General features: G+C 43.1%; 1 protein-coding gene across 1 annotated transcript; it reads right to left on the bottom strand.

Annotated features, from left to right (window-relative positions):
• Positions 1–2,061: 2,061 nt before the first annotated feature.
• On the bottom strand, positions 2,062–24,542 carry URM1 (ubiquitin related modifier 1). Its single transcript, XM_051980104.1, has 5 exons — positions 23,689–24,542; positions 14,214–14,284; positions 5,782–5,863; positions 3,701–3,749; positions 2,062–3,269 (listed from the first exon to the last, which is right to left on the bottom strand). The coding sequence occupies exons 1-5, from the start codon at positions 23,721–23,723 to the stop codon at positions 3,201–3,203; spliced, it is 306 nt and encodes a 101-aa protein (XP_051836064.1). The 5' UTR covers positions 23,724–24,542; the 3' UTR covers positions 2,062–3,200.
• Positions 24,543–26,739: the final 2,197 nt, after the last annotated feature.

Here is a 26,739-nt window from a genome sequence, read left to right as displayed (position 1 = left end):
GAGGATAGGTCCGGGAACTAGTCTGAGGCCAGGGGAGGAGGGAGAAAAGAGGAGCCGACGGAACCAGGGAAGGCACCTCGCAAACTCGTTTAGAATTTGGTGCGCATTAGAAAGCGAACATAGAATCCAAACGAAATCGGAGTCTTCCCTGATTCCTTCCCGAAACAGACAGATTCGAAAAGCTTCGGCTACTGCTCCCGGGGCTGGGAGCCAAGCCCGGCCGGGCAGAGCCCAGCCCAAGCCGGAGCCGGAGCCCGAGGAGGGAGAGCCTTAGATTGCCTGCACTTTCGAAGCAAATCTTGGAAAAGAAATTTTATCAATTAAAAAACAAACAAACAAGCTTGGAAAGATTTACATTCATTATTTGTATATTTAAAAAAAAAAAAAAAAAGAAGCAGCGCGTTCGTCCCCCTCCCCCCTCCTCCCGGAGTCTCGGTTTTCACCTTTGGGGCCGAGCTTGGGAATCCTCGTAGGCAGGGAGCCAGCTCAAATGGGCCTGTACTTGGCCGGGGCACCCGGGATGACACTCAGCAGGACTGTCTTCAGTCCCGGGAGTTTTGGCGGGGGTGGTCGGAGGCGCCGGGAAACTCGTTTTTCTGAGCGCTTGCCTCTCGCCTAGACTCGTGGGTGTTTGGAGCCGGGCAAGGGTTCTTTCGCTAGGAGGGACCGGGGGACCCAGGTGCCTGCCGCCTCCGCTGCCAAGTCTACTCCGAGAAAGATGAGAAACATCAGGTCCTTCCTTCCCTGGGAACAGACAGGCGGCAGGGGCGGGGGAATCCCGCGTGGGGCGACTGGCCAAGGGGAGCTCCCTGCCGCAGCCGCGTGGGCGGCTGGAGGAGGCGGAGGGAGTCGGAATGCCCAGCAAGGGTAAGGTGACTGCAGGTCTCATTACTTAGAAGGGGGTGGGTTGCCCAAAGTGGGACTAAATTGAAAGGGAATTTAATTCGTAACACGCAGTTCCATCTAGAGAGGCAGAAGCACATAGTTGCGACTGTGCCCAAAAAGACATAAATACAACCCAATAGCTTCCCGTAGACACTTTCCCCATACAGACACAGAAGGACACTTGCTTTCAGAAATACAGGTTCCCCCACCATCCATCCCTGGATTTTGCATGAACTGCTCAGAGGCCCAAACCACACAACCACATAAGCAGAAACCAGTAGACACACACATCCAAACACATGAGCAGTTTTGATTGATTCTAAGGTAAAGTGAGCACTATCTAGCCCAGGGATGTTTTACAAAGAAAACCCTATCTTAAGACGTTGGCACTCCAAGGCCAAAAAGATTTAAGTCCTTTGAGAGGGACAGTGAGGGGAGATGGCATGAGTGAGAGATATTGTTATCCCCCCTTTCTGGAAAAACTCTTTAGAGAAAATATTTTCTCTGTCCACGCCATCCTTCCTCCATCCTCCCATCTCTTAGACTGAGATCACATTCTCATTTTTGGGTCCTAGCTATGGCCCTAATTCTACACTATCAGTTTGAGGAATGAATGAACAAAACCTCTTCCTACATTTATGAAGATAAAAAGGTAAACACCCAAGACTGGGAACAGAACATGTACTGACAATTCTTAATTTCTTTTGATGGATGGGGGGCTTCTCTGGTGATAGGGATAGAAAGAGAGAGAGCTAGTGAGATTGGGAGGTACAGGTTCCTGAAAACTCAATCTGACAGGCTAATTGATAGATTAGAGATACACCCTATGTGGATGGTATAATACTCAGCATTATCTATACAAGGAAGAAGGGGAATGAGCAGGGATTCAGTTCTCAGCTTTACTGTGAACTTCACTAGGTTGAGAGGACCAAATCAAGCTGGATTCAACATTTCCTGGCCCCTCCAAAATTCCCCAGCATAATCCTACTTCCAGATCTTGTCAGGCACTTTTGGTTGGGCCCTTAAGCCAGCTTCAGGGAGGGAAGAGGACGATTCTCAGAATCCCTGGGACATTTGCATCAAGCCAGGAGCTATGCCATGAGGTCACTGGGATAACAACAACTGACCCAGCCCAGCTGTATCTAGGATGAGGCTCCAAGCAATAAAGAAAAAAACGACAGGCATGAAAGCCTTTATTTGCCCAATGCCGGCTGTTACAAGCACCGCCATGTTGGCTTCCAGATGGGTCTGCATGCTGTGGGGCGAGAAGCTAGAGGTCTCAAATATGTCACAAAGCAGTTTCTTGTGCCCTGGTTTTCTGCCAACACCTCAGCTCACAATGGTAAAATCCTAGGCACTGGAGAGGAAACTGAGGCACAGGGAAGAGACCCAAAGCCCTCCCCAGTGAGCCACAGACCCCAGGTGTCTTCAGGCAGTTTTTTATCTCTGGGGGAGGGGGCCTGGGAGTCCATCTGGTGGCCTGTATACTATGGGGCAGGCCTAGGTCAAGGGCTAGGGGAGTCAGAGGAGCAAGGTTGGAGCAGCTGGGGGCATCCAGGCAGAAGGAGGAGGAAGAGGCAGCACTGAATAGGGGCCCCCAGCTGAGGTTCAGTAATGACACTGGAAGAAGCAGGTGGAGCCCTTTGCTTCTGAGAAAGGAAACTGAGGCAAGGAATCTCTGTCAGAATTCTAGAGCTTGAAAGGGTCCTTAGAAATTGCCAAAAGGCAATTTCACAGACTGGGAAACTGAAACTCAGGGTGATGAATGACTTGCCCAAGATGACACAGTTTGGAATACTGGAGCAGTGCCATACGAGGCATGAACATAGAGGTTCAGAGCTCACAAACTTGCCTGCAGAGTAGTGGGGGCAGAAGGCTACTACCTCCCTTGGGGGTACAGATTACAGAGGGGAGCAATCTGGGGCAGGTCTCTTGGCAAAGCTGTGCCCCCCTCCCATTTGGGGGAAGGAGGTGGTAGTAGCTTCTTCCACTAGTACACGAGCTGTAAGCAGCACATTTTTAGTACCTGGCCTCATTTTCCTTCCCGGAGGGAAAGCTGCTAAGGCTGGAGAGGGAGTGGGGAGGATGCAGCAAGGGGAAGAGGCGGGAGGACAGGACTGCCTGGGTCTCTTGCTGCTGGTCCTTCTTCATGAAGACAAAGTCATGGCAGGCTTGTTGTCCCACATGCTCTGGCTGTGGGGGAAGGGGAGCGGAGGGGAGGATTTCTGTCTCTATTGTTCCCCCATTTTGGATGTTTTCTGCCTTGAAGGTCTCTGGGAGCTGAAGGAACTGAAGGAGGAAGGAGGATAGATGCTCTAACCACCATGTAGTGTAGAGATGAAGAGGATGCTGTCTTGGTCCTGTAATTGGTAGTCCAATTCACCCTGAGAGAGAGAAAAAAGGAAAGAGACAGAGAAAGGGAGGGGAGAGGGAGAAAGAAAGAGAGACAAAAGGGAGGGGAGAGAAAGAGACAAAGAGAAGGAGGAGAGAAAGGGAAGAGAGAAAATTAATATTGTCATGTTTTGACACTCAGTCTGGGCATGTGGAACTATGAACCCTAAGAGATAATACAGGATAGGGAAAGATGTGATAGCTTTCAAGAGAGATGAAATGGATTTCCTCAGCTGGCTTGAACACTAGCTCTCTCAGTTCAGTTTAAGCTTTGTGTAGTTTTCTCCTATCTCAGTCTGGGTTCTTATACTGCCTCCTTCCACCCAACAGCAAATAAGAGGAAAGGGATGTTCATGGTTCTCACAATGAAAAGCCAAAGGAAATTGGGGTAAGGCCTACTGAGGGAAAAGTTACCCACTCCTACCTGCAATTCCCAGTCAGCATCATTGATTAGTACCAGAATCCCTGGTCGCCTGTGGGAAAAAGAATTATAGAATTTGGAAGCTAGAAGGGGACTTTAAAGATAACCAAATATAATTCTTTCATTTTATACAGAAGGAAACAGAAACCTAAAAAAGTATACAATATATTAAGTGAGCTATTATTTATAAAGCACTTAGCACAGCCTGGCAGATTAGAAGGTGCTTGTCATTCCTTCCCCCCACTCCAACCCCTGCCCCAACCCCTTTCCTTGCTCAAGGTCATGCAAACCTGGGTTTAGAACAGAGCTCCTCTGATGCTCATTCCACCAGGCCATGCTGGTTGATGAGCACCAAGGACTGGGACATGGGCATGAGAAGCTTCTGGAGAGGAGAGAAAATGTGAAAATCCTAGAAGCCTTACTGAGGCACTGGCTGGAAGAGGCATTCTCAGGGGTCTCTCTAACATCAGCTTTTTTTTTTTTTTTTTTAAACATCCCAGGAAAAAAAGTACAATCTTCTAGGGCATCAATCTAAATCTAACAGGAAATTCTTTGTGACATGTCTACTGACTAAGCTTGGTTCATCTTGCTATCTCCTGGTAGGAAGAGATGAGAGCCACTAGTCCTGTCCTTTCTTGCAATTATGCCGTAGAGAAGTGAAGATGTCAATGGCCAAGTCTCTAGAAGTTTGAGTAAAATAGGATTTCAATTGTTTGAAATGGGACTGGAAAGAGTCTATAAGGTATAAATCAGCTTCCAGGGAAACTCAGTGGAGCTCACTCTCACTTGGATAATGACTGGAATCCATAGTCCTTGAGGCCCTCAAACTCTACAATTGTGTTAATAGATGAAGTCAGCATGTTAATGCCCTTGAAGCATCCCATTCCTGTGGCCAGGTTACTTCAGTGAAACTCTTGCCAGTTGAGGTTTCTATCTCAATCTGGCTCTTCACAGTAGGGCATGTAAGGGACAAACTCTTATCTGTTAGGAATCAAGGATGGCTTTGGGACTGACAGGCTCAATCCCAGGGGTCACCTATGCCACAGGGAGGCTGCAGACGGCATGCCCCACCCTTCGCCATAACCTCAGGCAGAATGCAATGACTGTCCCTTTTTCCACCAGGTTGGCCTCATTTTAAAAATAAAGTGATTTCCCAGTGGATCGATTCTGGCTGTTTCTTGGAAAGGATGGACCCAGCCCTGTGATGGGTGCAGAGGCAGATGCTAAGGCAATGGGCAAAGGTGGTATGGATCTGACTGCTTCAATCTCGCTTCCCATTGATAGGACAGGAGGTTATAACCACAGAGCAAAAGCCCTGTGTCAGCTGATGGCTAAGGGGAAAAACCTGGCTTATGACATAAGAGGAGCATGAACTCTGCTGATGAATACTATTCACACCCAGGTCTAGCAATGTACTCATACACACAGGAAAATAAATCACTAAAATTGTGGAATATCAGAACTGGAACCCTTATCCCTTCCTTTTATAGATAAAGAAACTGAGGCCCAAAGAGACAGACAGCCTGCCAAGATCACACAGAACTGAACTCATCACCAACCTATTCCCACTATACCCTATTTTATCTGGGAATAAAAATTTAAGATCTCAAACTCAGTCCACAGTAGAGATCCTTTGGGGTAACAAAGAGATAGACAGCAGGTATAGGTTTCTCTTGGGCAGATTACTGTTGGAGCCCTAGCTAGGTTCTATAACCCAAGATGTCTAGTCTTCCTTTTAGTCTCATTTACTTCCTTTGTCTATGGGGAGAAACAACTTCCTTAAGAAAAGGGTGAAGATTAGAATCCTGGCTTATCCTCAACTAGGGAAAGTTGATAGCACTGAAGCTCATATACTCACTGGTCCCTAAATCATTGAGGCATCAATCAATTAAACAATAGATCAACAAGCATTTCTTAACTACCTATCATGTAGCAAGCACCGTGGGAGATACTGGGGGCACAAGTACAGAGAACAGAACCATTTTCTTCTACCCTTTGTAGGGCATCCCTCCCTCAACCTTACACTGGCAGGAGGGAGGGACAGGAGATAGGAAGGGGGTGGTCAAAAGGAATGAAGATCTTACACGCTATCTCCCTGGATGAATAACTCTGGCCGCTCCTTTAATAGGTTCTTCCTTATCCAGATGAGAAGGTTTCGGATATCCCCTAAAAAAAAAAAAAAAAAGTAGTGAGACCTATCATAATCATCAGTTATGTTCCCAGGAAGTCCAATGACCAGGAGCTCTTTGATCTGAAGGACAGTACCAATAAAGTTTCTGCAGAGATCTCGATCATAAAGCCATGGAAGCTGACATATAGCTATTCTAAAACAGGGAGGAAAGGAATACACATCCATTAAATACCTACATATGCCAGGCACTTAGCCTAAGCTTGATGAGTTTTTTAAGCTTGATCTCATCTGATCTTCACAACAACCTAGTGAGGTGCTGCTATTAAGATCCCCATTTTGCAAAGAAGGAAACTGAAGCAGATTGAGTTAGGATGCTTAGAAAGAGCCAATTAATTATGAAAAAGGGACTTAAAGATGAATAAGAGAATAAATTTAACCTGAAACTAAAATAAAAGAGAAAAAATGTCTTGACTGAAAGAATGGGTAGACTGCAGAATGGTCACCAAAATAAGCTCTGGAAAAGGACTTGCTATGGGTTATCTTGGCTGGAGAGTAAGTCTCAGTCAATCCCCAGTATAACCAGGCTTTAAATGGGCCTGTCTGTGTGGGTAATCCCTTATTCTCAGTACCTTTCCCACCCAGAATCTCTCTCTTCTACCTTTATCTCTCCTTCTCAGCCCCAGACTGGGAGGATCCATCTTTGCTCCTGGCTGGCATACATTTCTCTTTGTGAGGGAAGAAAAACAATTGTAGGAGAGATAGAATCAGTTAATTTCCTCTGGAGGAGGGAGGCTGAGGGGAGAGAAGAATCCATCAGGAGGCTGGGAGACACTGACAAATAGCTCTCTGGTTCCCTCCCTCTGGCCTTGCACACCTCAAACTGCCATGCCCCAGATGGGTCACTCTCGTTGTGCTGAAAGGAAAAAGCCTGGTGAGAAAGCTGGGGGAGGGGAGTGGCACCAAGCAGAAATAAGTCTCTGTGACTAAAGGATCTCAGTCTCTATGTTCTTTCTTCTCCATGGGCTCTGAAACATGGGGTAATGGAAAGAACTCTGGGCTTGAAAGTGAGAGGGCCTAGGCTGCCATCCACATTTATTAAGTTGCTGATCTTGGGCAAATTCATTTCTTCATCTGTAAAATGAAGATAATAATACTTGTATTACGTATAGAGCTATTGGGAGAAAAATGCTACATAAGCTATAAACTAGAAACGTGAGTATCTTCATTCTCCTTCCCTCTTTTGACAGGCTATGCCAATTAAGCATGCAGTAAAACATCCCCAGAGTGGTGCAACTCTGCATCTTCAAGTTTAGATTGGGTTACCTGAGGGGGGACTAGGTCACTTAGTGGGAGTGTAACTGAAAGATGTGCTGCCAGTGATATGGACCTAAGGAAACTCATCACTTTGTCCTTTAAATGCAGCATGGTTTTGTCGGCTAAGCTGTCTCCTGGGGCTCCTCCTCTTAGCCTGGAGCTGGGTTTCCCTACCTATGATCACAAGTTCTGAAGCCAGGGAGTAACAGTAATGCTTAGAAGAGATTAAAAAGGTAAACAATATTTGGACAATATGGCTGGACACTCTACCCAAACCTGTCTTTCATAGTAATTTCTCTGAATGGCTAAAAGAGAAATTGAGATTGTTCTATCCAAATGCTCAGTTCAGAACTAACCAATCCATTCCTCTGTATACAGAGTGTGATATGCTCTTTGAGCACCAGATCACTAGCAGGGCATTCATAGCATGGGGTTACTGCTTTAAAAACAAAAACTCTTACCAAGTTTGTATTAAAGCCGTAGAGAAGAAAGAGAGAGAGAAAGATGGAAGAGGAGGGGGAGAGACAGAGGAGAGAGATGGAAGCGCAGGCGCATTGTGCCTAATGATCTGTGATGATTTTTGTCGCCTACTGGGGCTCCTCCCTAGGGCCTTTCTGAGCTAGGAAGGGATGAGCTTGGGTTTCCCCTTGGCTCCGACTCCCCTTGGCCTCCATCTTGGCACTGTCTGGTGTGCAGTCGGCCCATAGATCTTCCTACTACTCGATAAAACTGCCCAGGCCTGACAGATCCATCAGAGAGGCCTTGGTGAAGACAGAGGATGTGTGTCTGTGTACAGAGAGGAATTACCACTACAGGGCAAGTGCCTGGAATGAGAAATGTGGAGACTAAGCTAGTCTATGTAAACCTCTGCACCCTGGTGAAATGCAAAGTCTTGTGGGAATTCACACTTCCCTTCCCCTAAACTCCCACCCCATATCCCCTCTAGCACCCAGAGAGATGAGATTCAGCCATTTTCTGGCTTTCTATGTTCCCCACTTCCTCTATACTGTTTTCTCTTTGGATCTGAGCTGTGTCCTCTCAACAGAGAAGGGAACATAATCATTTGTCTGGGTTAGGACCATGGATAACGACTTGAGGCGCTGTGGTCACTATGGGGTCATCCAAATGACAGCCCCATTGGCTTCCCTGCCTACAAAGTCTGGGAAATGTGGGGGATGGGAGCTATTCCTTTGACCCAGTCCAGGCTCGTTCATCATGGTGCCCAAAGCCTAGCTCTCATTTGCTGAGGTCACTAACTTCGGCCTGGCCCACCCCTAACCCCGCCCACATTCTTGCCAGTCTGTTACCATGGTTTGGGCTCTGCCTCACCATGCTTATTGTTTGGGGGTGGGTTTGATGACTGATGATTCCCTTTTCAAAACTACTAACAAGAAACATTTAAACCTTCAATTTTTGGAGGGAATCTTCCCTTTTTCTTACCTATCCTCCCCCTCCCACCTTATCCCCAGTGGTAAGAAAAGCCCAGGGTATCCAGAAAAAGAACACAATGGCTCATATCTCATCTCAGCCTTGCTTTGGGACAGGCAATATGCAAACAGACTTCCAAGCCAGATGGTGGGTTTCCAAAGGCAGCCAGGGAATCAGAAGGGTTAAGTAGTCAGGTGCTAGTAATAGTAAATAAAAGGCAGATTAAGAAATGAATGTCTGAGAGGTGAAAACCTCACCCTCACTTATCCAGTTTGCTATCCTCCTCCATATATTTTCTCACAGTCGGTTGTACCACCTGAATTCCAATTCTAAAAGTGACCTCTCACTGACTGTAACCTTTACCCCGGTCTTGACACATTCACTTCGTATTTTAGTTGTCTGTATCCATATCTTAGTTCTTCTATTAGACTGTGAGCCAGGGTGAACAGGATGAGGTCCTATTCATCTCTGTAACCCCCAAAGAGTCTAGCACAGTGTTTTCCTTGCAAAGAGAAAACAGTAATGTTTCATGAATGAGTAAATGAATGACTTGCCTAGCTATTAACTGAGGAGATCTGAGAATGGGGGTAACTCACGCAGGATAATAGAGCATGTGGCTGGTGGTCTAGAAGATAACAGGCCCATTTGCATTTTTTTAGAGGTTCAATCAATCCCTGAGCATTTATTCAACACCTAATCCAGACACTGCACCAAGCTCTGAGGATATAAAGATAAAAGAAATCTAGTCCCTGTCTTCAAGGAGTGGTTGGGCATCCACACAAGTGGTCAGATTACTCTTAGAAAATAACACTTGATCTTGTTTTGTGATCTTCATAATCAAATGAGTTAAGTGCAGAGGATGGCAAGACACCTTCCCTTTTTGGCATGTTCCACATGATCCACTCCCCTTAGATCAGTTCAAGAACTAGAATTTCTTTCTCTCTGAAATATATGTGAACCGTAGAGATTCCTGACCTCTATTCACTTTTTCTCTCCATTTTGGTCTATTTTACACACACACACACACACACACACACACACACACACACACACACACACACACAGTGTGTGAGAGAGAGACAGAAAGAGAGACAGAGACACAGACAGAGACAGAAAATGTTAACAGTTTTCTAGTAGGCCATAGGCTAGCCAGGTAGTTCATGGGAACTAGCCGTTACCTCCTCTGTTAGTCCAGGGAATTTGTAGAGTACTTTCAATAAAAGGAACTTAAGTCATGGAAATAAGATAGTCACCGAAACCAAGAGTATCTTCAAGCTTCCAAATTCTTAGTAATGACAACCCTAAAATAAAATTTCTGGATCTATATTTCAGTCTCTTATACAAGAGATTCCAATCCCTTATGCAGTCTCATTCAGATTAAGCTATGAACACCCAGGATCTTAGTTAATGTGTAAAAAGTTCTTGGCTGACTTTACAACACAACATAAATATTGGTGGTTATTATTATTATTAGAATCCTCTTGGCCTTTTCACAAGAAGCAACTGTGGGAGAGTTAAGTGCCCATTTGCTCACCATACTATTACCCTGTAATAAATGTGGCTTCCTTTGTACTGCTACTGGGTAGGCCTGCTTCTACCTTTCCTTGGTTTAGACTCCAAGACAGTATGCCTTCCTATGGACCAACCTACAAAGCCATGGAGCTTGCTGGCATGGGCCCATTCCACTAAGTACACCAGCTACCAAGGAAAGGCTCTTCTCTCCAGCAGGCCCAGAGCCTTACTTGAAAGGGGAGAAGAAAGGCCCAAAGGGTGGGAGTGGATAAGAGAAATGGGGTGAGGGGAGGGGGAGCTGGGTGTAGGGCCCATTTACAAATGAATGAGGATAAGAATGGAGCAGTTTGTGGGATAAAGGGCCTGCAGAAGGAGGTTTACAGATGTGCAGAGAGGACCGCTCCTCATTGTTTAATTAAGCAGAAAGTGGCTCTTTTCAAAAGCAATTTTGCACAGGAGCTGGGGGGGCTCAGCAAACAGGCCCCAAGAGCGAGGGTGAGCAGGAGAAAGGAACAGCTGGTGCTGGGAGCCACTGTGAAGCGCATGCTAAGCAGTTTAAAGAGCTGGGAAGCTCCCTCCCTCCTGCTCTGGCCACCCTTTAAACTGCGGAGTCATGACAGGCACAAAGGGAGAAGAGAGGGAGAGGAGGAAATGGGATGGGGTGAGGGGGAGAGTTTGGGACAGGAGGGAATCTACTCTACTCTATGTCTGTGTAGGAATGTGTGGATGGCTAGGAAGAAATAGAAATTCTGAGCTTTGTCCTCGAGACTGAAAAAGCTAAGCTGCAAGGTGAAGTGACCAGTTTCTGCCCACTTCCTCCAAAGGGGTGTTCTGTGCCAAGCCTGTCTTTTCACTCAGAAACCCCCCCAGGCCACTTGCACACAAGCAAGTGCCCATTGTCTTCTCTAACACAGCCTCACATTTTTGGTTACCATCCTCACTTCAGATCTCTCCTTCATGGGGAACATCTCCATATTGACATGAAAACAGTACCACCAACCTCCATCCCCCAAAGGAAAGAACCTTCTCTTCTTCAGCAGAAAAGACCCTTAATTCATAGTTAGGATGTGGGGATTGAGAGGGATCTAGAAATGATCTCTTGGAGAAGCGATGGAAAAGTAACTGCCTACTGCCCACCCTGTCAGAAGCTGATTTTGCCACAGTCTATCAGGACTCCTAAGTAAGGCTCTAGCCTCCCCTGGAGCTCTGGGCTCTTTCTTTATCTGTAACCCAAGGACATTAGACTAAACAGTTTCTAAGATTCTGCCTTGACCCTGGATAATTACAGATGAAGGAGAGAGAGAAAAAGCTCAAGTTAGAAGGCAGGCGGACTGGCTTCATTTCATGTCAATGTACTAGTGAGCTCCCCTATACTTTCCTTCATTTCTCCCAGAACTTCCTCTTTGGAACGACTACTCATTTTGGGTGTTTTCCCCTACAGTGTTCAGGATATTATAAAACTGTATGACCCTCTACTTCTCTAACCTGAATTATAGTCTATTAGAGCTATAAGAGATCTTAAAGATTTCTAGTCTAATCCCTTTCATTTTACAACTGAAGAAAATGAGAACCAGAGAAGTGACTGGCCCAAGATCACACAGCTGGTTGGGGAGGAGGAAAATATGGCAGAGAGCTGACCTTGGAGCCAGGATGAACTGGTCAAGACTTGCCTCCAACAAATACTGGTTGTGGGACTTCAGTGTTCCAGGGCAGGGCCATAACATTCTGGAGTACGGCCTAAATTGGATTAAAACATAACTGCGAAACTTTAAACAAAATAAATAAAAATATACTAAAACATGGGATAGAGGAAGTTTCAGATAACAGTGAAATCACACATCCAAGTCCTATTCCTATTTATACAATTAGTCACAGAAAAAGGATCAGAATCTTGATTCCCAGATTCAATGCCCAATCCAATCCTGTGGCTGCTATTTTCTCTGCTGGGATCTGCTGAGCCAAACAGCAATAGCTGGGTCAGGCTGTCTGCCAGGGAACAGATCTGGGTACTAGCTCAGTGGCACCGTGATGCTGTCTCAGTGGTACAAGCCTCTTGCCTACTCCCCTAGGGACAGTAGTGTCAGGTCAATGCCTGGCAGTTCCTACCTAGTGTTAGAGCCAGAATGCCACTTTTAAACTAGATTGGGTCCCATGACCTTCTTCCACAACAAATTAATGGTATGTAGGCTATAGATCCTATCCAAATTTAAAACATGCTGGGCAGCCGAAGGTATACTACTGGGCACAGTATGAAAACCATATATTGTATCCACGCTAGTCTTCTTCCCACCTCTGTCTGTCCCTAGCTTCCACCCTATCCCCGAAGACTATAACAGAATATTAGAAGATTAGAGTATGATGGGAAGGAAGGGGAGAAGGAAAGAGGATTGATTATGAGGAGAAACATCTGGATTCTAGACCCAGCTCTACCTTTGATTCTTTATATCATTTTAAACAAGTCATTAGCCCTCTTTTTGCCAAGCTGGGGAATCAGGTTTCCAGGGAATTTTGTGGCATTGAAACTATGACATCTTTTGAATTTTTCAGAAAGGAAGTTAAATGCAGGGTGTTTTAGATCACAACAAGTTCTCTTAAAGTCTCCTGATGAGACTTCAGAGATTTACTTCAAGCCCCATCATTCAGAAGACTACAGGATTGTTTGGATGGTAATCAAACTCTAATCTGATAACTTACGATATCACTATATTCTACAATAGCATCATAAAACATAATTATGGCAGTTTATCCAACCTTATAAGTGACATTTTAGCTTCCCCCATAGACATCTTATTCCCAGTTCAGTGGGGGTAGAGTTTTGCTCCTTTGAGAATTTCAGAGCCTCTCGTTGAGGCAGACAGAACCATCTCTGTCCTAGCCCCACAGTGGGAGCCAACAGATCTGGACAATGATCCATTTGATTGCAAATGGGTCTCAGCACAGCATCCTTCCCACAGTGCCAGAAGGAAGCTGCCAAATCAGCTCTCCTAAGAATCCAGGAATTCAAGTCTCCACCCTACAGTATGTACCTTTTTCCCCTTGGACAGATCATGATTGTGGATAGGAAATGAAGCATTACTTAGAAGGAAACTGTCATTTAAAGAATCAGTATGATCACAAATCTGGATTTAATCTGCCTTTAATCTACAACAAGCCAGGACCAATGGCTATTTACCAGACTCTGTATCATGGTTCTCAATCAACCCATTCAATCTTTAAAACACTGTTATATATTATTTTCCCCTGGTCTAACTCATAATTTCAGGCCAATAATCTTTGATGTCTATGATGACTATCAGGACAACTAGATAGAAACATAGAAACATACTAATTTATCTAATGCCAGCCTTTTCTTATTCAGACCAAATCATCCCGATTATTTTCCCTTTTGTGTCCTATCCTTTTAATTATTCAAAATGCCTTTGCCTGGATCCTCTTCAGTTTTCTGCCTTCCTCTTAAAAGGTAGCAATCCTAGACTAGATTTGGTTTATTGGAAATATGCCCACCTAAGGAACAAGTAGATGGAAAGAAATAAAAGTATGACTTCACAGTTCAAGCAAACTTTTATCATTATTAAGGAAGACAGTAATTAAGGGCTCATAACCACTGTTAGATAATTATTGTCAGATAATTCTCTGTGCATAACTCAGTTTTTTAGGAGGCTGTTCAAGTCTCTCCTCAGTATTCCTCTGCTTATCTGGTTTGCAGAAGAAAACTTGGATGAGATCCTTGAGTGTAGATAATGGTCTGTGGTTGGGTCTATCCAGATGTAAGACACTGAAGACATATGTAAAGAAAAGACTGGAGAATGCAAAATAGAAATTTGATCAGAAGGCCAAACAGAATTTTTGTGGTCACTGGGAACTATTGTACACATTTAGGATGTGTAACCACTGATAGCAGAACTGGTTGGAAGAGAGGATAGGGGGAGGTAGAGAGGAGGAGCCCTCAGTTAATAAATGTGATGAGCTTTTCTTTTCTTCAGCTTCAGCTTCATCTGGGAGGATAGCCAGGAACAGTCTATCACCTCTTCTAATGGCTGTTCAACAATTCCTAGACACTCTGCTTCTCCCAAGCACACACCCATGTCCCCTGGTATAAAAAAGGGGTGAGAAGAAAAGGCCAGTACTCACAAGGCTCCTCTTGACTGGGTAAGGTCACCTGGTGCTTCTTTATACCATCAAATAAGAGCTCTGCCCCGCCTCTGCAAAGGAGATGATAAAGAGAAAACCCTGTAAATTATAGGGAGCAAGAAGGGACTGTGTCCTGAAACAACAATTGACAAATAGACATAAAGATGGGTTGATATACAAGAATTCAGCTAAAGCAGTTAAGAACCCAGCCAAACTATATCTGGTATATGAATGTTTCTTTACAAACTAAAATTCTGTTTTAAAATTATTCTTTTTTCCAACTTGATCCTCTACTTCTCCATCTTAAATGATCCTCAATTGTCTATGTTAGGCATGTTGTTGTCATCCAATATTTTAATCACAATATATTCTATGTAGACCCTAAATCTGAGGAAGGAAAGGACTGTGCTTTACTTCAAACCTGTTTCCCCTTTGCATGACATAGTACTTAAAATTTTTTTTGATTATAGCTTTTTATATGCAAAACATGATGGGTAATTTCTTAACACTGACTCTTGCAATCTGTTTCAACTTTTCCCCTCCTCCCTTTCACCCCCTCCTCTAGGTAGCAGGTAATCTCATACATGTTAAATATGTTAAAGTATATGTTAAATACAATACATGTATGCATATTTATTCAGTTATCTTGCTGCACAAGAAATATCTGATTTAGAAAGAAGGTGAAAATAACCTGAGAAGAAAAAACAAAAACGCAAGCAAACAATAACAGAAAAGAGTGGAAATGCTATGTTGTGGTCCATATTCATTTCCCAGTGTTCTTTCGCTGGTTGTAGCTGTTCATTACAGATCAATTGGAACTGAATTGGATCCTTTCATTGTTGAAGAGAGCCACATCCATCAGAACTGATCATCATATAGTATTGTTGCTTTAGTGTACAATGATCTCCTGGTTCTGCTCATTTCACTTAGCATCAGTTCATGTAAGTCTCTCCAAGCCTCTCTGTATTCATCCTGCTGGTCATTTGTTACAGAACAATAATATTCCATAACATTCATATGCCACAATTTATTCAGCCATTCTCCAATTTATGGGCATCCATTCAGTTTCCAGTTTCTGGCCACTACAAAAAGTGCTGCCACAAACATTCTTGCACACGTAGGTCCCTTTCCCTTCTTTAGAATCTCTTTGGGATATAAGCCCAGTAGAAACATTGCTGGATCAAAGGGTATGCAGAGTTTGAAAACTTTTTGAACATAGTTCCAAATTGCTCTCCAGAATGATTGGATTCATTCATAACTCCACCAACAATGTATCAGTGCATGACATAGTACTTTGCACACAGTAGGCTTGAGTAAATACTTGTTGAACTGAATTGATACAAATGGTAAAAAATGAAACATCAACCGTCAACCAAGAGCACAAGGGAAAGAAAAGACACAGCTCCCAGTCCAGTGTTCCCATCTATGATAACTTAGGGTGAACCAGAATTATGGCCATCATCAAATTTTATAATATCTGCCTTGCTCTTCACTCTGTAAATTGGGAAGAGATATTGGGAAGAAAGAAATGTTTTCCAATATTTACCTTTCAAACCATACTACAGTAATTGGACTGGAAAGCTAGGCCCCATTCTGTTGTCACCCAGCTGTGTCACCTTGGGCAAATCACACCAACTTGTCGCAAATGTAAAAATAGAGGGCTAGTTTAAATAACATGTAAGATCCTTTCCAAGTCCAACATTCTGTGAATCTAACTAATCTATATTCAAGGTGGTATCATGGGACCTCTTCTTGATTATCCAAAAATCAAAAAGTTCCAGACTTGAAACGGGAAAGTCTAGATTAATGAAAACCTACTATTCTTCACATACTTTCTCCCTACCATTCACCCAGCATTTTCCTCCATTTCAGTCAACCCTACATTTTGGGAAAACAGATTCCAAAGGATTTAGAGGAAAGATAGGTAGGATCTCACAGACTAAAATTCTACAAAGAGAGTAAAATTTGGAAGACACAAAAGGAAACAATTTTTTTTTCAAAGAATGTTTTTATTTTCTTGTCAATTGCATGTAAAAACAATTTTTAACACTTGTTTTTCATAATTCTGAGTTCCAAATTCCCTCCCTTCTCTAGTCCCTCTTTGAGAAGGCAAACATTTTGATATAGATTATATATGTGCAGTCACACAAACCATTTTCACATTGGGAATAATTTCAATGAAGAGAAAAAGAGGTGAATCTGAAGATAATGATATCTCAGGGTAACCTATCAACCAACTTAAGTTTTACTAAGATACATATAAAAGACAGAAGCAAGAGTAGGCAATAAAGACAGAACATAAGAGCATGGAAAGGTCATGTAAATACAGTGCAAAGCTATGGACAATAAAAAACATGCATTTCTTTTAGCTATATGAGGGGGGAGAAAGAGGATTTAAAAAAAAGAATAGAACTTTAAGAAGTGGACAACACTATGATATTTGGGGAAAAAAATCAGACAATATTTTATACTTGTACACTATATAGCTTCTGTTTTCGCTATTCCTTTGCCATAGAACTGATAGAACAAAAGTGACTACAGACATTGATATCCAAAATAAGAGGAAATAATAATAGCTAGTCATCCTTGAGGAATTCATGTCACCTGACCCAAAAGGGCTATAGTTTCAAGTCTCTTGAAAAAACTGATTGCTAAGCCATCATTAGTAATGGTTGAAAGATGTGGAGAAAAGGAGAGCTATTGCAAGAGAGCAGAAGAGAAAATAATATTTTGCTTTTCAAAAAATGGAAAGTAAAGATGTTTGCAAATCTTGACCTCAATTCTCAGAAAAATTCTAGTAGAAATCATTTAAGAGTTATTTAATCAATACTGAGAAAAAGGAAATAATTATAAAGAGCTGGAACAGTCTCATCAAAAACAAGTCAAGCCAGACTAAAAACCACACTCCTCTTAATAATGTTACTGAGTTGTTCCTCGTTTATATAAGTTTTAGAAAATTATTTTATAAAGTATCTCATACTATTTTTATGCAAAGATAGAGTAGACACTGAGATATAATTAAAGAGATCCAGAGAAGGCATTAATGAAGCAATTAACTCAGTCAGAGGTCTTCAGGAGAATGCCCAGAGATCTATGTTTGACTTTGTGTTTGAACATTTTATCAATGACTTGGATGAAAGCAGAGATAGACTGTTCATCAGATTTGCAGATGACACAAAACAAAAAGGGAATCAGGATTCAAAAAAGAACTTTATAACATGAAGGAATGGAATCTTATAAAATGGAAATTTTTTTTTGTTCAATCATTTTTACCCATGTCTGACCCTTCATGATCCCATTTGGGATTTTCTTGGCATAGATACTGGAGTGGTTTGCCATTTCCGCTCCAGTTCGTTTTACAGCGAGGAAACTGAGGCAAATGGGGGTAAGTGACTTGTCTAGGGACACAGCTACTAAGTGTCTGAGGCCAGATTTGTACTAAGGAAGATGAGTTTTCCTGATTTCAGGCCCAGTGTTCCATCCAGTATAATATCTAGTTGTCTTCAATGGAGATAAAGATAGTATTGTTGTTAGTTCTCAAAAGGACCAATAACATTATGGGGTGATGTCTTGACTGGGCTTGAAATGGATTTAAGTGAGGCAAAGTTATACTTGACATTTACAAATTAGAATAAAAGCAACTTCACAAATTGGAAAAGCAGGACAAGTTTATCTAAAAAAGATCTGAGGGCTTTAGTAGATTGAAAGTTGAATATGAACTTACCAGATGTAGAAACCAAAAAAAGGTAAAGCTGTTATTAGAAAAAGAATTCAGTACAGAGAGGACTGGCAAGACTTACATGAACTGATGCTGAGTGAAATGAGCAGAACCAGGAGATCATTATATACCTCAACAACGATACTGTTTGAGGATGTATTCTGATGGAAGTGGACCTCTTCGATAAAGAGAGCCTTAATTGATCAAAGATGGACAGAAGCAGCTACACCCAGAGAAAGAATACTGGGAAATGAATATAAACTGCTTGCATTTTTGTTTTTCTTCCCGGGTTATTTATACCTTCTGAATTCAATTCTCCCTGTGCAACAAGAAAACTGTTCGGTTCTGCACACATATATTGTATCTAGGATATACTGCAACCCATTCAACATGTAAAGGACTATTGCCATCTGGGGGAAGGGGTGGAGGGAGGGAGAGGAAAAATCGGAACAGAAGTGAATGCAAGGAATAATGCTGTAAAAAATTACCCTGGCATGCGTTCTATCAATAAAAAGTTATTAAAAAAAAAAAAAAGAATTCAGGACTAGAAAGTAACAGTCTCTTTGTACTTTGCCCTAGTCAGAATACGTCTCAGCAGTGTTCACTCAGTTTTTGGCACTATAGTTAAAGAAGGATGTTGAAAAACTGGAAAATACTGGGAGGAAGGCAACAGAACAATGAAGCATCTTGACTCTGTCACTTGGTGGGGATGTCCAACAGGGTAAAGAGAAGCCTCAGGGGGAAGGGGGTGGGGGAGGAGAGAAAGATGGGGACAAGATAGCTCTGTTCAACTATCTAAGAGCTGTTACGTCTAAGAAGGATTAGACTTACTCTACTTGATTGCAAAGGGCAAAGCCAGGAGCAATGCTCAGAAGGTGCAAACAAGCGAATTGAAACTTGATGTCCTAACAATTGAAGCTGTCCAAAAGTGTAATGGGCTGCTCGGAAAAGGCTGGATCCCCTTCACTAGGGGTTCTGAATAAGAGAAATGACAACTTGTCAGGTGTTGTGAGGGTTGTAGTGAGACTAGATGACCACCGAAATCTTTCCAACCCTAAAATTCTAATTCTGCAACAACTGACAGTGTTAGCAAGGCACAAAAACAAATGACTGGAGTTTGAGTTCTTCCTTTCTCTGCTAATTCCTTGATGGACTGCCAGCTGAATATCCAAAAGATTGGTAATAAGAGGGAAGGCTTTCAGAGACCAAGGACCTGAATAATTAGACCTTGAAAGCTGAATTTAAAAAAAAAAAAATCCAAAGCATGAAATGTGCTTCAATTCTCACTGAATCACTACACTTTAAAATTTCAATTTATTTCTTCACAGACTTTAACTTTCCTTCTATCAATGATACTTCCGATTTCCTGCCCTCTACCCCCCTAATTCACCAACACAACTTCCCAGATAAAAGGAAAAGAAATATTGAATTATTCTTTTAGGCTCAGGGCTTAAATTTTCTAAAGCTTTTGATAATTCATATGAATGCTCTAACAGGGGATGTCAGGAGATAGCATACTCTGGCTCACCAAGCATATAGTGTAACCAGTTTAAAGATGGTCCCATTAAAAGGACTTATGTATTTCCATAGAAGCAGGCAGAAATTCGCTATGATAACTTCACCCAATCAGGTCAAGCCCATGAAGCGCCACTTCTTAGCAGCAACCACATGGTAACATTTCCAGATGTCTGGCCATATCTGACTGCAGATGAACATGTCAGTTCCCTCTGACTAAGTCTATTGGGCCATCTTTGAGTTTCAAGCACACATTTCATCTACAAAACAGGCAGAGTACTAAACCCAGTAAGCTTAGGGAGAAAAGTCAGGCAGTCTGACACTTAACCCTAGGCTCTATAACAGTAAAGTCAGTGTGATCCATTATCTTTATGTACAACGGATAATCCTTCTTAATTTATTAAGCCCTTTCAAAAACATATATGCATGTATGTGTTTATATGTATATATGAATGATTTCCTTTCATCCTACTTGTGAAACAGAAGTAGAGCAGGAGTTTACAAGAGAATCTAAGTCCAAAAGAGAGGATAAGAGAGGTCTAAGGTTATACAACTAAATCGTTATTAGTGGTCCAGGCAGGAAGGAAGATTTCTTGACTGCTAGTCTAGCACTATTCACTATACTATGCTATTGATCTACAGCTCTCAACTAGCCTGCCTTAAACTCTATTTCAAGGGACTTCCAAATGGATGGAGAAATAGCCTTTTTAAAGCTACCCACACTGCTCTCCCAATTGGTGAGAAGCCTTTTTCAGCCCAGACACTGATGAGCTTTAAGCAGGTCTGGGGAACTCATGCAGCTGACAAAGTCACACACAACCACCCTCCCCCAACACTACCAACTTGAGGGACTGGGATGGACAAAGACCACTGGAAGGCCAAGGCAGGCATTGTGATGGGGGAAACATGGGTGTCTGTAGTCACAACAAGGTCACACTTTGTTGCTGCAGAAGGGTGAAGGAGGAGATAAGGCCCATCTGTGACCCACTTGCTGGGACCATTTCAGCTGCGGGCCATACACAGAGCTTCCATTTATATCCCTCCAAGAGCTCCGCTCTCTTCTCTTCTGGGGTGGGGGTCGGGGCATGCAGCAGCTGGGGAGAGTGGGGGTTGAGGGAAACAAGGAATCTTGCAGGGGTTCCATAGTTGGGAGGAGGTCAGAGAGGAAAGGAAAAGAACTGGGCTGACGAGTCCCAAGCAAACAACAGGCAGTGACCAAACCTGGCAGTGCCAGCCACAGGCATTGGGTTTCTGGTGGGGTTTGTTTACTTTTTAAAATGAATGACTGGAGAATGAATCTGGATCAATGGGTAACTTGCCAGCAGCTGTATATACTGGTCCACACATAAGGGATGGGGGAGCTCTGGCTTCTCCAGTGATATAACTCTTCAGGTGAAGAAAAGCACATTCTCATTTCCACCCATTGGGCCAACTGGAGAAGGGTAGGGTGAAGGGATTTTCATAAGTAGAAGAAAGACAAGGGAAGCCTGAGACCAAAGACATTTTTGGCTTAAATCTCACAGATGGAAGGATTGGTCCATTTCTTCCCAAGTGATCCAATGTTATATTGTCTTGTTTTCCACCCACAATTCCTGGTGACAGATGCAAGGCTTCAGGAATCAGCTTTCCTTCTCCAGATCAAACTGGGAAGCAGGTTTCCAGATGACCTTCTTTTCCCTTTTCTCACCTCATCTTCCCAATACTTCTGTTTGGTAAAACTTCCCCGTTTTAAAAAGGAAGAACTATGAAGAGAACAGGGATTGGGGAAGAGAACTGGGGCTGATTCCTGCAGTTCTCATTGCCTTTAGAACTTCTTAATCTAAGACAAGTTTTTGACAGTGATGCAAAACAATATAGTCTACTCTAAAGAATCCCTATCCTATGTTACCTAACATCTTTTACTGAATACAATAAAATATCTCACATAGTGATGTCAGCATATCTCAAAAGGTAGAAATAGATCAAAAACTTGTGCAATGCTATGTTTATTTTTTTATGGAAATATCCAAGTTTGTTCATGCATATCAAGTTAATAATAAAAGAAATAATTTTTTAAAAGTGTGAAATGGAAAGGTATGGGAAGAAAGTTCTGAGTCACACCCCAAGAACTAGAATGACCACAGGTGTTATATTTGCAAATGACAGTGGAAAAAAGGCCAGTCCACTTTTTTTGGTTTAAACCAGATCTTGAGGAGGTTAGGAAGAATTATTCAAAAATGGAGGAGAGTAAATGGGTGAGTGCAGTGATGCTTATAATATTACTCAGTACAGAAAGGAGGCATCATCAGAGTAGAGAGACTTTCTGAAAGGTAACTTGATCACAGACACAAAAGACAAAGGAAAAGAACAATAGTTCAATATAAATCAAAAGTAGTGGTTTAGAAATCTAAATACAATCTCAGACTGCATTAAAAGGGATCTGATGTTCAGACTAGGGAGATGACTATCCCACTGTACACTGTCTTGGTTGGACCACACCTACAGTATTGTATTCAAATCTGATACTAAATTTTAAGGACATCTTAATAGTGTCCAGAGTGGGGTAATCAGGATAATGAAAGGGCTTGTCATCTAGGGACTAATTGAAGGAATTGGGCTTCTTTAACAAGCAGAACAATAAAAACTTTAAGGACATGTGATGAGCTGTCAGATGGTAGAAGGCTCAGATATACTTTTCTTGACCCCAGAAGATAGAATCAAGAATAATTATCACAAGCTGCAAAGATACAAATTTAGGTTTGAGGTAACAAGTTAGGTTATAAAGAAGATTCTTCTTCAGGTATAGTTTGGATTGGATGATCTCTGAGATCGCTCCCAACTTTGAGACTGGATTATGTGAATTCTAGAGGCAAAAATTATCAAGAGATCGAAGGAAAAGATGGTATAGCATACTTATTTTCCTTCTTTTTGAGAAGTTCCATTTTCCCATTTTCTCAGTTTCCTAAATTATATTAAAAAACAAAACAAAACATGGTTTTCTGAAGTCAATAATCTCTTTGACAGCATGAGAAACTGAAGCACAAGTTTTAACATGATAATCCAAACAGTCAGAACTGATAGAGTTCTGGGATGTAGAAAAGACTAATTCCCTCATGTTCACCTAATGGGCCTTATCAAATATTCTAAACTGATCAAATGGAGAATTTGGGGAATCTATACACCGAAAGAGAGTAAAATGATCCAAAATGGTATCATTCTACACCCCACCTCCCCACCCCCCCAGGATTTGGTGACAAGGCAAATGACTCACAAAAGTTTGGAGATACATATGACTTCATTCAACAGAATTATAGGGAAAGGAAGAGTATAAACATAGTCAACTAGAAATCCCTTAACTTTTTAAATGGTAATCACAGAACTATCATCCAGACCCAAGTGGAGGCCTATTGCTAACAAAAGTTCTGTGTGTACACTACTGAAGGGGAGTTCCTGTTTGTTAGTCTTCCCTTCTGTTCATCATTAAGCTTTTCGTTCTGCCCCTTTCAGATAGAAAAAGAAAATCAGACTTAAATGGATCCTTGGCTCTAATATTAGTATGCTGACTCTCTGGACAAATAAATCATTGTCCCTCAATTTCTCCATGTGTAATAATAAAGAGCTCCATTCCAAATTCTAAGGCTCTCTGATATTAAGAATCAATCAACCAACAAGTATCTATTTATTAAGTGATTCCTAGTCAGACAACAAGTGTTTATTAAACTCCAATATGTTCCAGGCACTGTGCTAAACCTAGGAGTACAAAGCTCAGAAACAAAATGAAACAACCCCGAAAAGGAAGTTATGTCCCTGAGAGGGAAGAAACCTATCCTCCCCGCTGGATGAAGCCAGATTTCCAGCGATGCCTACACATCCACGCAAAGCTCAGGCTGGGTGACGTAAGTGGGCCGAGGTCGGGATCCGGGGAGCTCACAGACCAGTCTCCGCGCTCCAGGTTTCCAGGAGCGGCCATTATTAAAGAACCCCAAAGTCTAAAGCGTGGCTCGGAAAGCAGAGGAGGCAGGCACGTACGCATCGGCGTACTCGCGGGTCTACTGGGGAAAATACGGTCACGTCGTTCTCATAGCAACCCAGTCCTACCCGGGCAGCACATCAGAACAGGTCAGAAGGAGGCAATGCGAGAAAAGTCCGTTCTGTTGAGACAGATTCTGAGGGAAGGAGAAGGAGTTGCCAGGCTGACACACTTTCCTTCTGCATAGGGTCACCGGATCCTACCCTCCCCTGAGCTGGAGACCCCCGACTCACCCGAATTCCACCTGAACACACACGGGGGCCGCCATCTTGCGGAAGACGCAATAGCGGAAGTACACTCCCACTTGACACCTCCTGCTTCCGCCCTACCCGGACGGGGAATTAGGTATAGTCCTTGGGAAGCTTCCTTCTTCTCTATTGGTCCAGGACTCTCCCGCGAGCCCCTTCTACTCTGGAAGGAGGGAGTCGGGAGAACGCAGGAGAGGATCTCAGAATCCTGGAAGATGCGAGCCGGAAGTAACTGTAAAACTCTTTCAGCCCTTTTTTACAGATGGGGAAAACTGAGGTGTAAAAAGGGAACTAAACTAACGAAGGTAGCAAACCACCGCCTGGCAAAGGTCACAGGCTTTAGAGCCGAAAATTACTTGTAACTTAGAGAAATCCAGTGCTCATTCTATTATACCATAGCGCTCTGGAGGCAGAAGCCCCATCTTCTGACTGATCCTCCGAAGTCTTTATCAGTAATGGGAAGTTCCCTCTCCATTTACTGGACTCGGGCACTCCCTGTAAATTGAGCCTGTGCTCTGCCCCGTATCAAAATACAGAACTCCTGGATTATCCCCATACTAATTCTGTTTCCTTCGTATAGCTTTCGCCCCCTTTCCCCTGTTGTTAGCTTCTCCACTCCTTTTCTTTCCAGGACTCTGCTTCCTCCTAGCTCGCTCTTCTGCAATACTTTCCAGCCAGAATTACCCCTTGGCATTCTCAACCTTCCAAACCAAATTGTCATCACTACCACCCCAAAACTCGAGGGACAAAACATCTCCCGCTTAGCCTAGCCAATCGCCCTTCCATCCCTGTAGTGACTCAGCCAGAAAATACAATGTGTAGAAGCACGTTGAGAAGAAGAAATCAGAATTTCTTCAAACCAGAACCTTCCAACTTATTTTCTATGGACGGCACAACAATCATTCCAGATCTAAAAACTCGTAGTCCTTCCTCTGATTTCTTACTTTTAAAGTGAAGTTAAGACTATAAATCGTGGCAAAGGTTTCTTGTCACTCAGCATTCTGTGTATCAAATGAGATATTTGTGAAGCACTTAGCACAGTGTCAGGTGCATAAAAAAATGCTTGTTCCCTTCCCTATATTCCAAAGTACTTTCTAATTCTACTAATTATTTATGTTCATTGTTCTGAGATCTCTTCCAATCGTGATCTTAAGCGATTCTTCTGAGATTTTATGATTGTTTTTCCCCTAGTCTTTGTATATCTCCCTCGGTGTCTAGCAAAGCATTCTGTATTCATTCATAGGTAATTTAAAAAACATCTTAATTAAATTGAATCTCACTGATAGGCAGATCCTATCAAATTTCCCTTTTTCACAAGCACTACCCTAGTCCTTTTTCTCGTCACCTCTTCCAATATTTAAATAATTTTCTTACTGGTCTCTGCTTCCTTTACTCCCTTTAATACACCCTTCTCAGATGGTCAGGTAAATTGTTAAATCTGGCTTTTATCACGTGTCTTTCTGGCTCAGAAACCTTCAGCAACTCTCTAGGGCAAACAAGGAAAAGTCAAAATTCCTCAGCCTGGTATTCAAAGCTCTGCTGGAGCTAACTCCTCCACATAATGCTTATTTCAGAACTTTATTTCAGAATTATCATGTCCTCTCCATGGGACCTAGAACATCCTTTTCTCTACAAAGCCCAGGCTGATGAGAGTGCATTCCTAGATCAATGTATGTGTGATTTTAAAGATTACAATTCTTTATTTTTTTTGGCGGCTGGGGGGGGGGGTAGGAGAGGAGTGTGGAGTGGGGGTGGTGCAGAGGGGGAGGGACCCCTGAGATTCCCGCAGGAACCGCCATCAGTTCTTTCTGAAGCATCGAGAAAGACAATAGGAGGGTCGGGAGGGGGCTAGAGGGCTCTGGTGGGGACCACAGTCCGCTGGCCTTTGTCTGAATCCCCCCGGGCTCAGTCCTGAACCCTCGGTGGCTCAGAGAAAAGGCGATGGGGGTGGGGGAGAGAGGGGCGGTGAGGGTCAGGGGGAGCTGGAGTCTTTTGCAGGCTTCCTATCCCATTCTTGTGCTAATTGGATGTCAAGCTGAGATCAGTGAGAGGGAAATCAGTCCCAGCGCTCGGGTTAAACTGCAGCCAAAGAACGCTCGGATGGAGAGCGGAATATCATTAGTGCCCGGAGGAGCTTGGCTGGGCTGGAGTGGGGGGGTGGGGGGGCGGGGAGCTGAGGGGGAGGAACGTGGGGCCCCATTGAAAGCAGCTCCCTCCCCTCCGGCTGCCTTCAATAGACCCCTCCGAGGTATTTAACCTTCCCAAGAGTTGAAAGCGATACAGCAAGCGGTGGCTCTGAAGGCCACTTGCCTGGCAGCCTGGGACATCCCGGGGCAGGACCGCAGAGAGCCACTTTTTTTTTTTTTTGAGAGGAGGAACAACAGTGGTCTGAGCCCCCGGAAAAATCTGCCTTGAGGGCACTGATCCTACTTGCCTTTTGTAGGGATTGAGATGAAGGATCTCGCAACTCCCTAGCTCCTGTTGCCTTAGGTCAGGATTTCTTAAGAAGTTACTAGCATAGGGGGCAGGACGACCTGAGTTCAAATCTAGTCTCATACTTAAGACTTACTAGCTGTGTGACCTGAACAAGTCACTTAACCCCAATTGCCTCAGCTAAAAAAAGCAAAAAAAAAAAAAAAAGAAAGTTACTAGGGTGACTGCGTTTAGTCTGTCCCCTCCATCCCTAGATGTATCACCCCTACCCCTAATTCTAAAATCAATCTCTGATTAAGGGACAAAAGGGTCATGAAATCAAGCAATCTCACAGCCAGCAGCTACCTTAGATTTCATCTAGTCTCAATTTATAGAAGGGGAAACTGAGGTTTAAAGAGAAGGGACCTTCCAGAGCCACAGAGCTGGAACAAAGGCCATGGCCCCCTGGCCCTCTTATTTCCATGACACCACATTGTCCTTCATGGGTACTAATTCATCCTTCTGCCTTCTCACCAAGGTTTGACTCTGCTCTCTTCAGAGAGGAGCCTTCTCTAGATAGGTGTGTACATGGATACTTTAGTTGGAAACAGGGCAAGTTTATCC

This window comes from Antechinus flavipes, chromosome 2, assembly GCF_016432865.1.
Source record: "Antechinus flavipes isolate AdamAnt ecotype Samford, QLD, Australia chromosome 2, AdamAnt_v2, whole genome shotgun sequence".
Taxonomy (NCBI): Eukaryota; Metazoa; Chordata; class Mammalia; order Dasyuromorphia; family Dasyuridae; genus Antechinus; species Antechinus flavipes.
The sequence above is the reverse complement of the archived record's forward strand: the minus strand, read 5'-3'. Positions and strand labels throughout refer to the sequence as shown.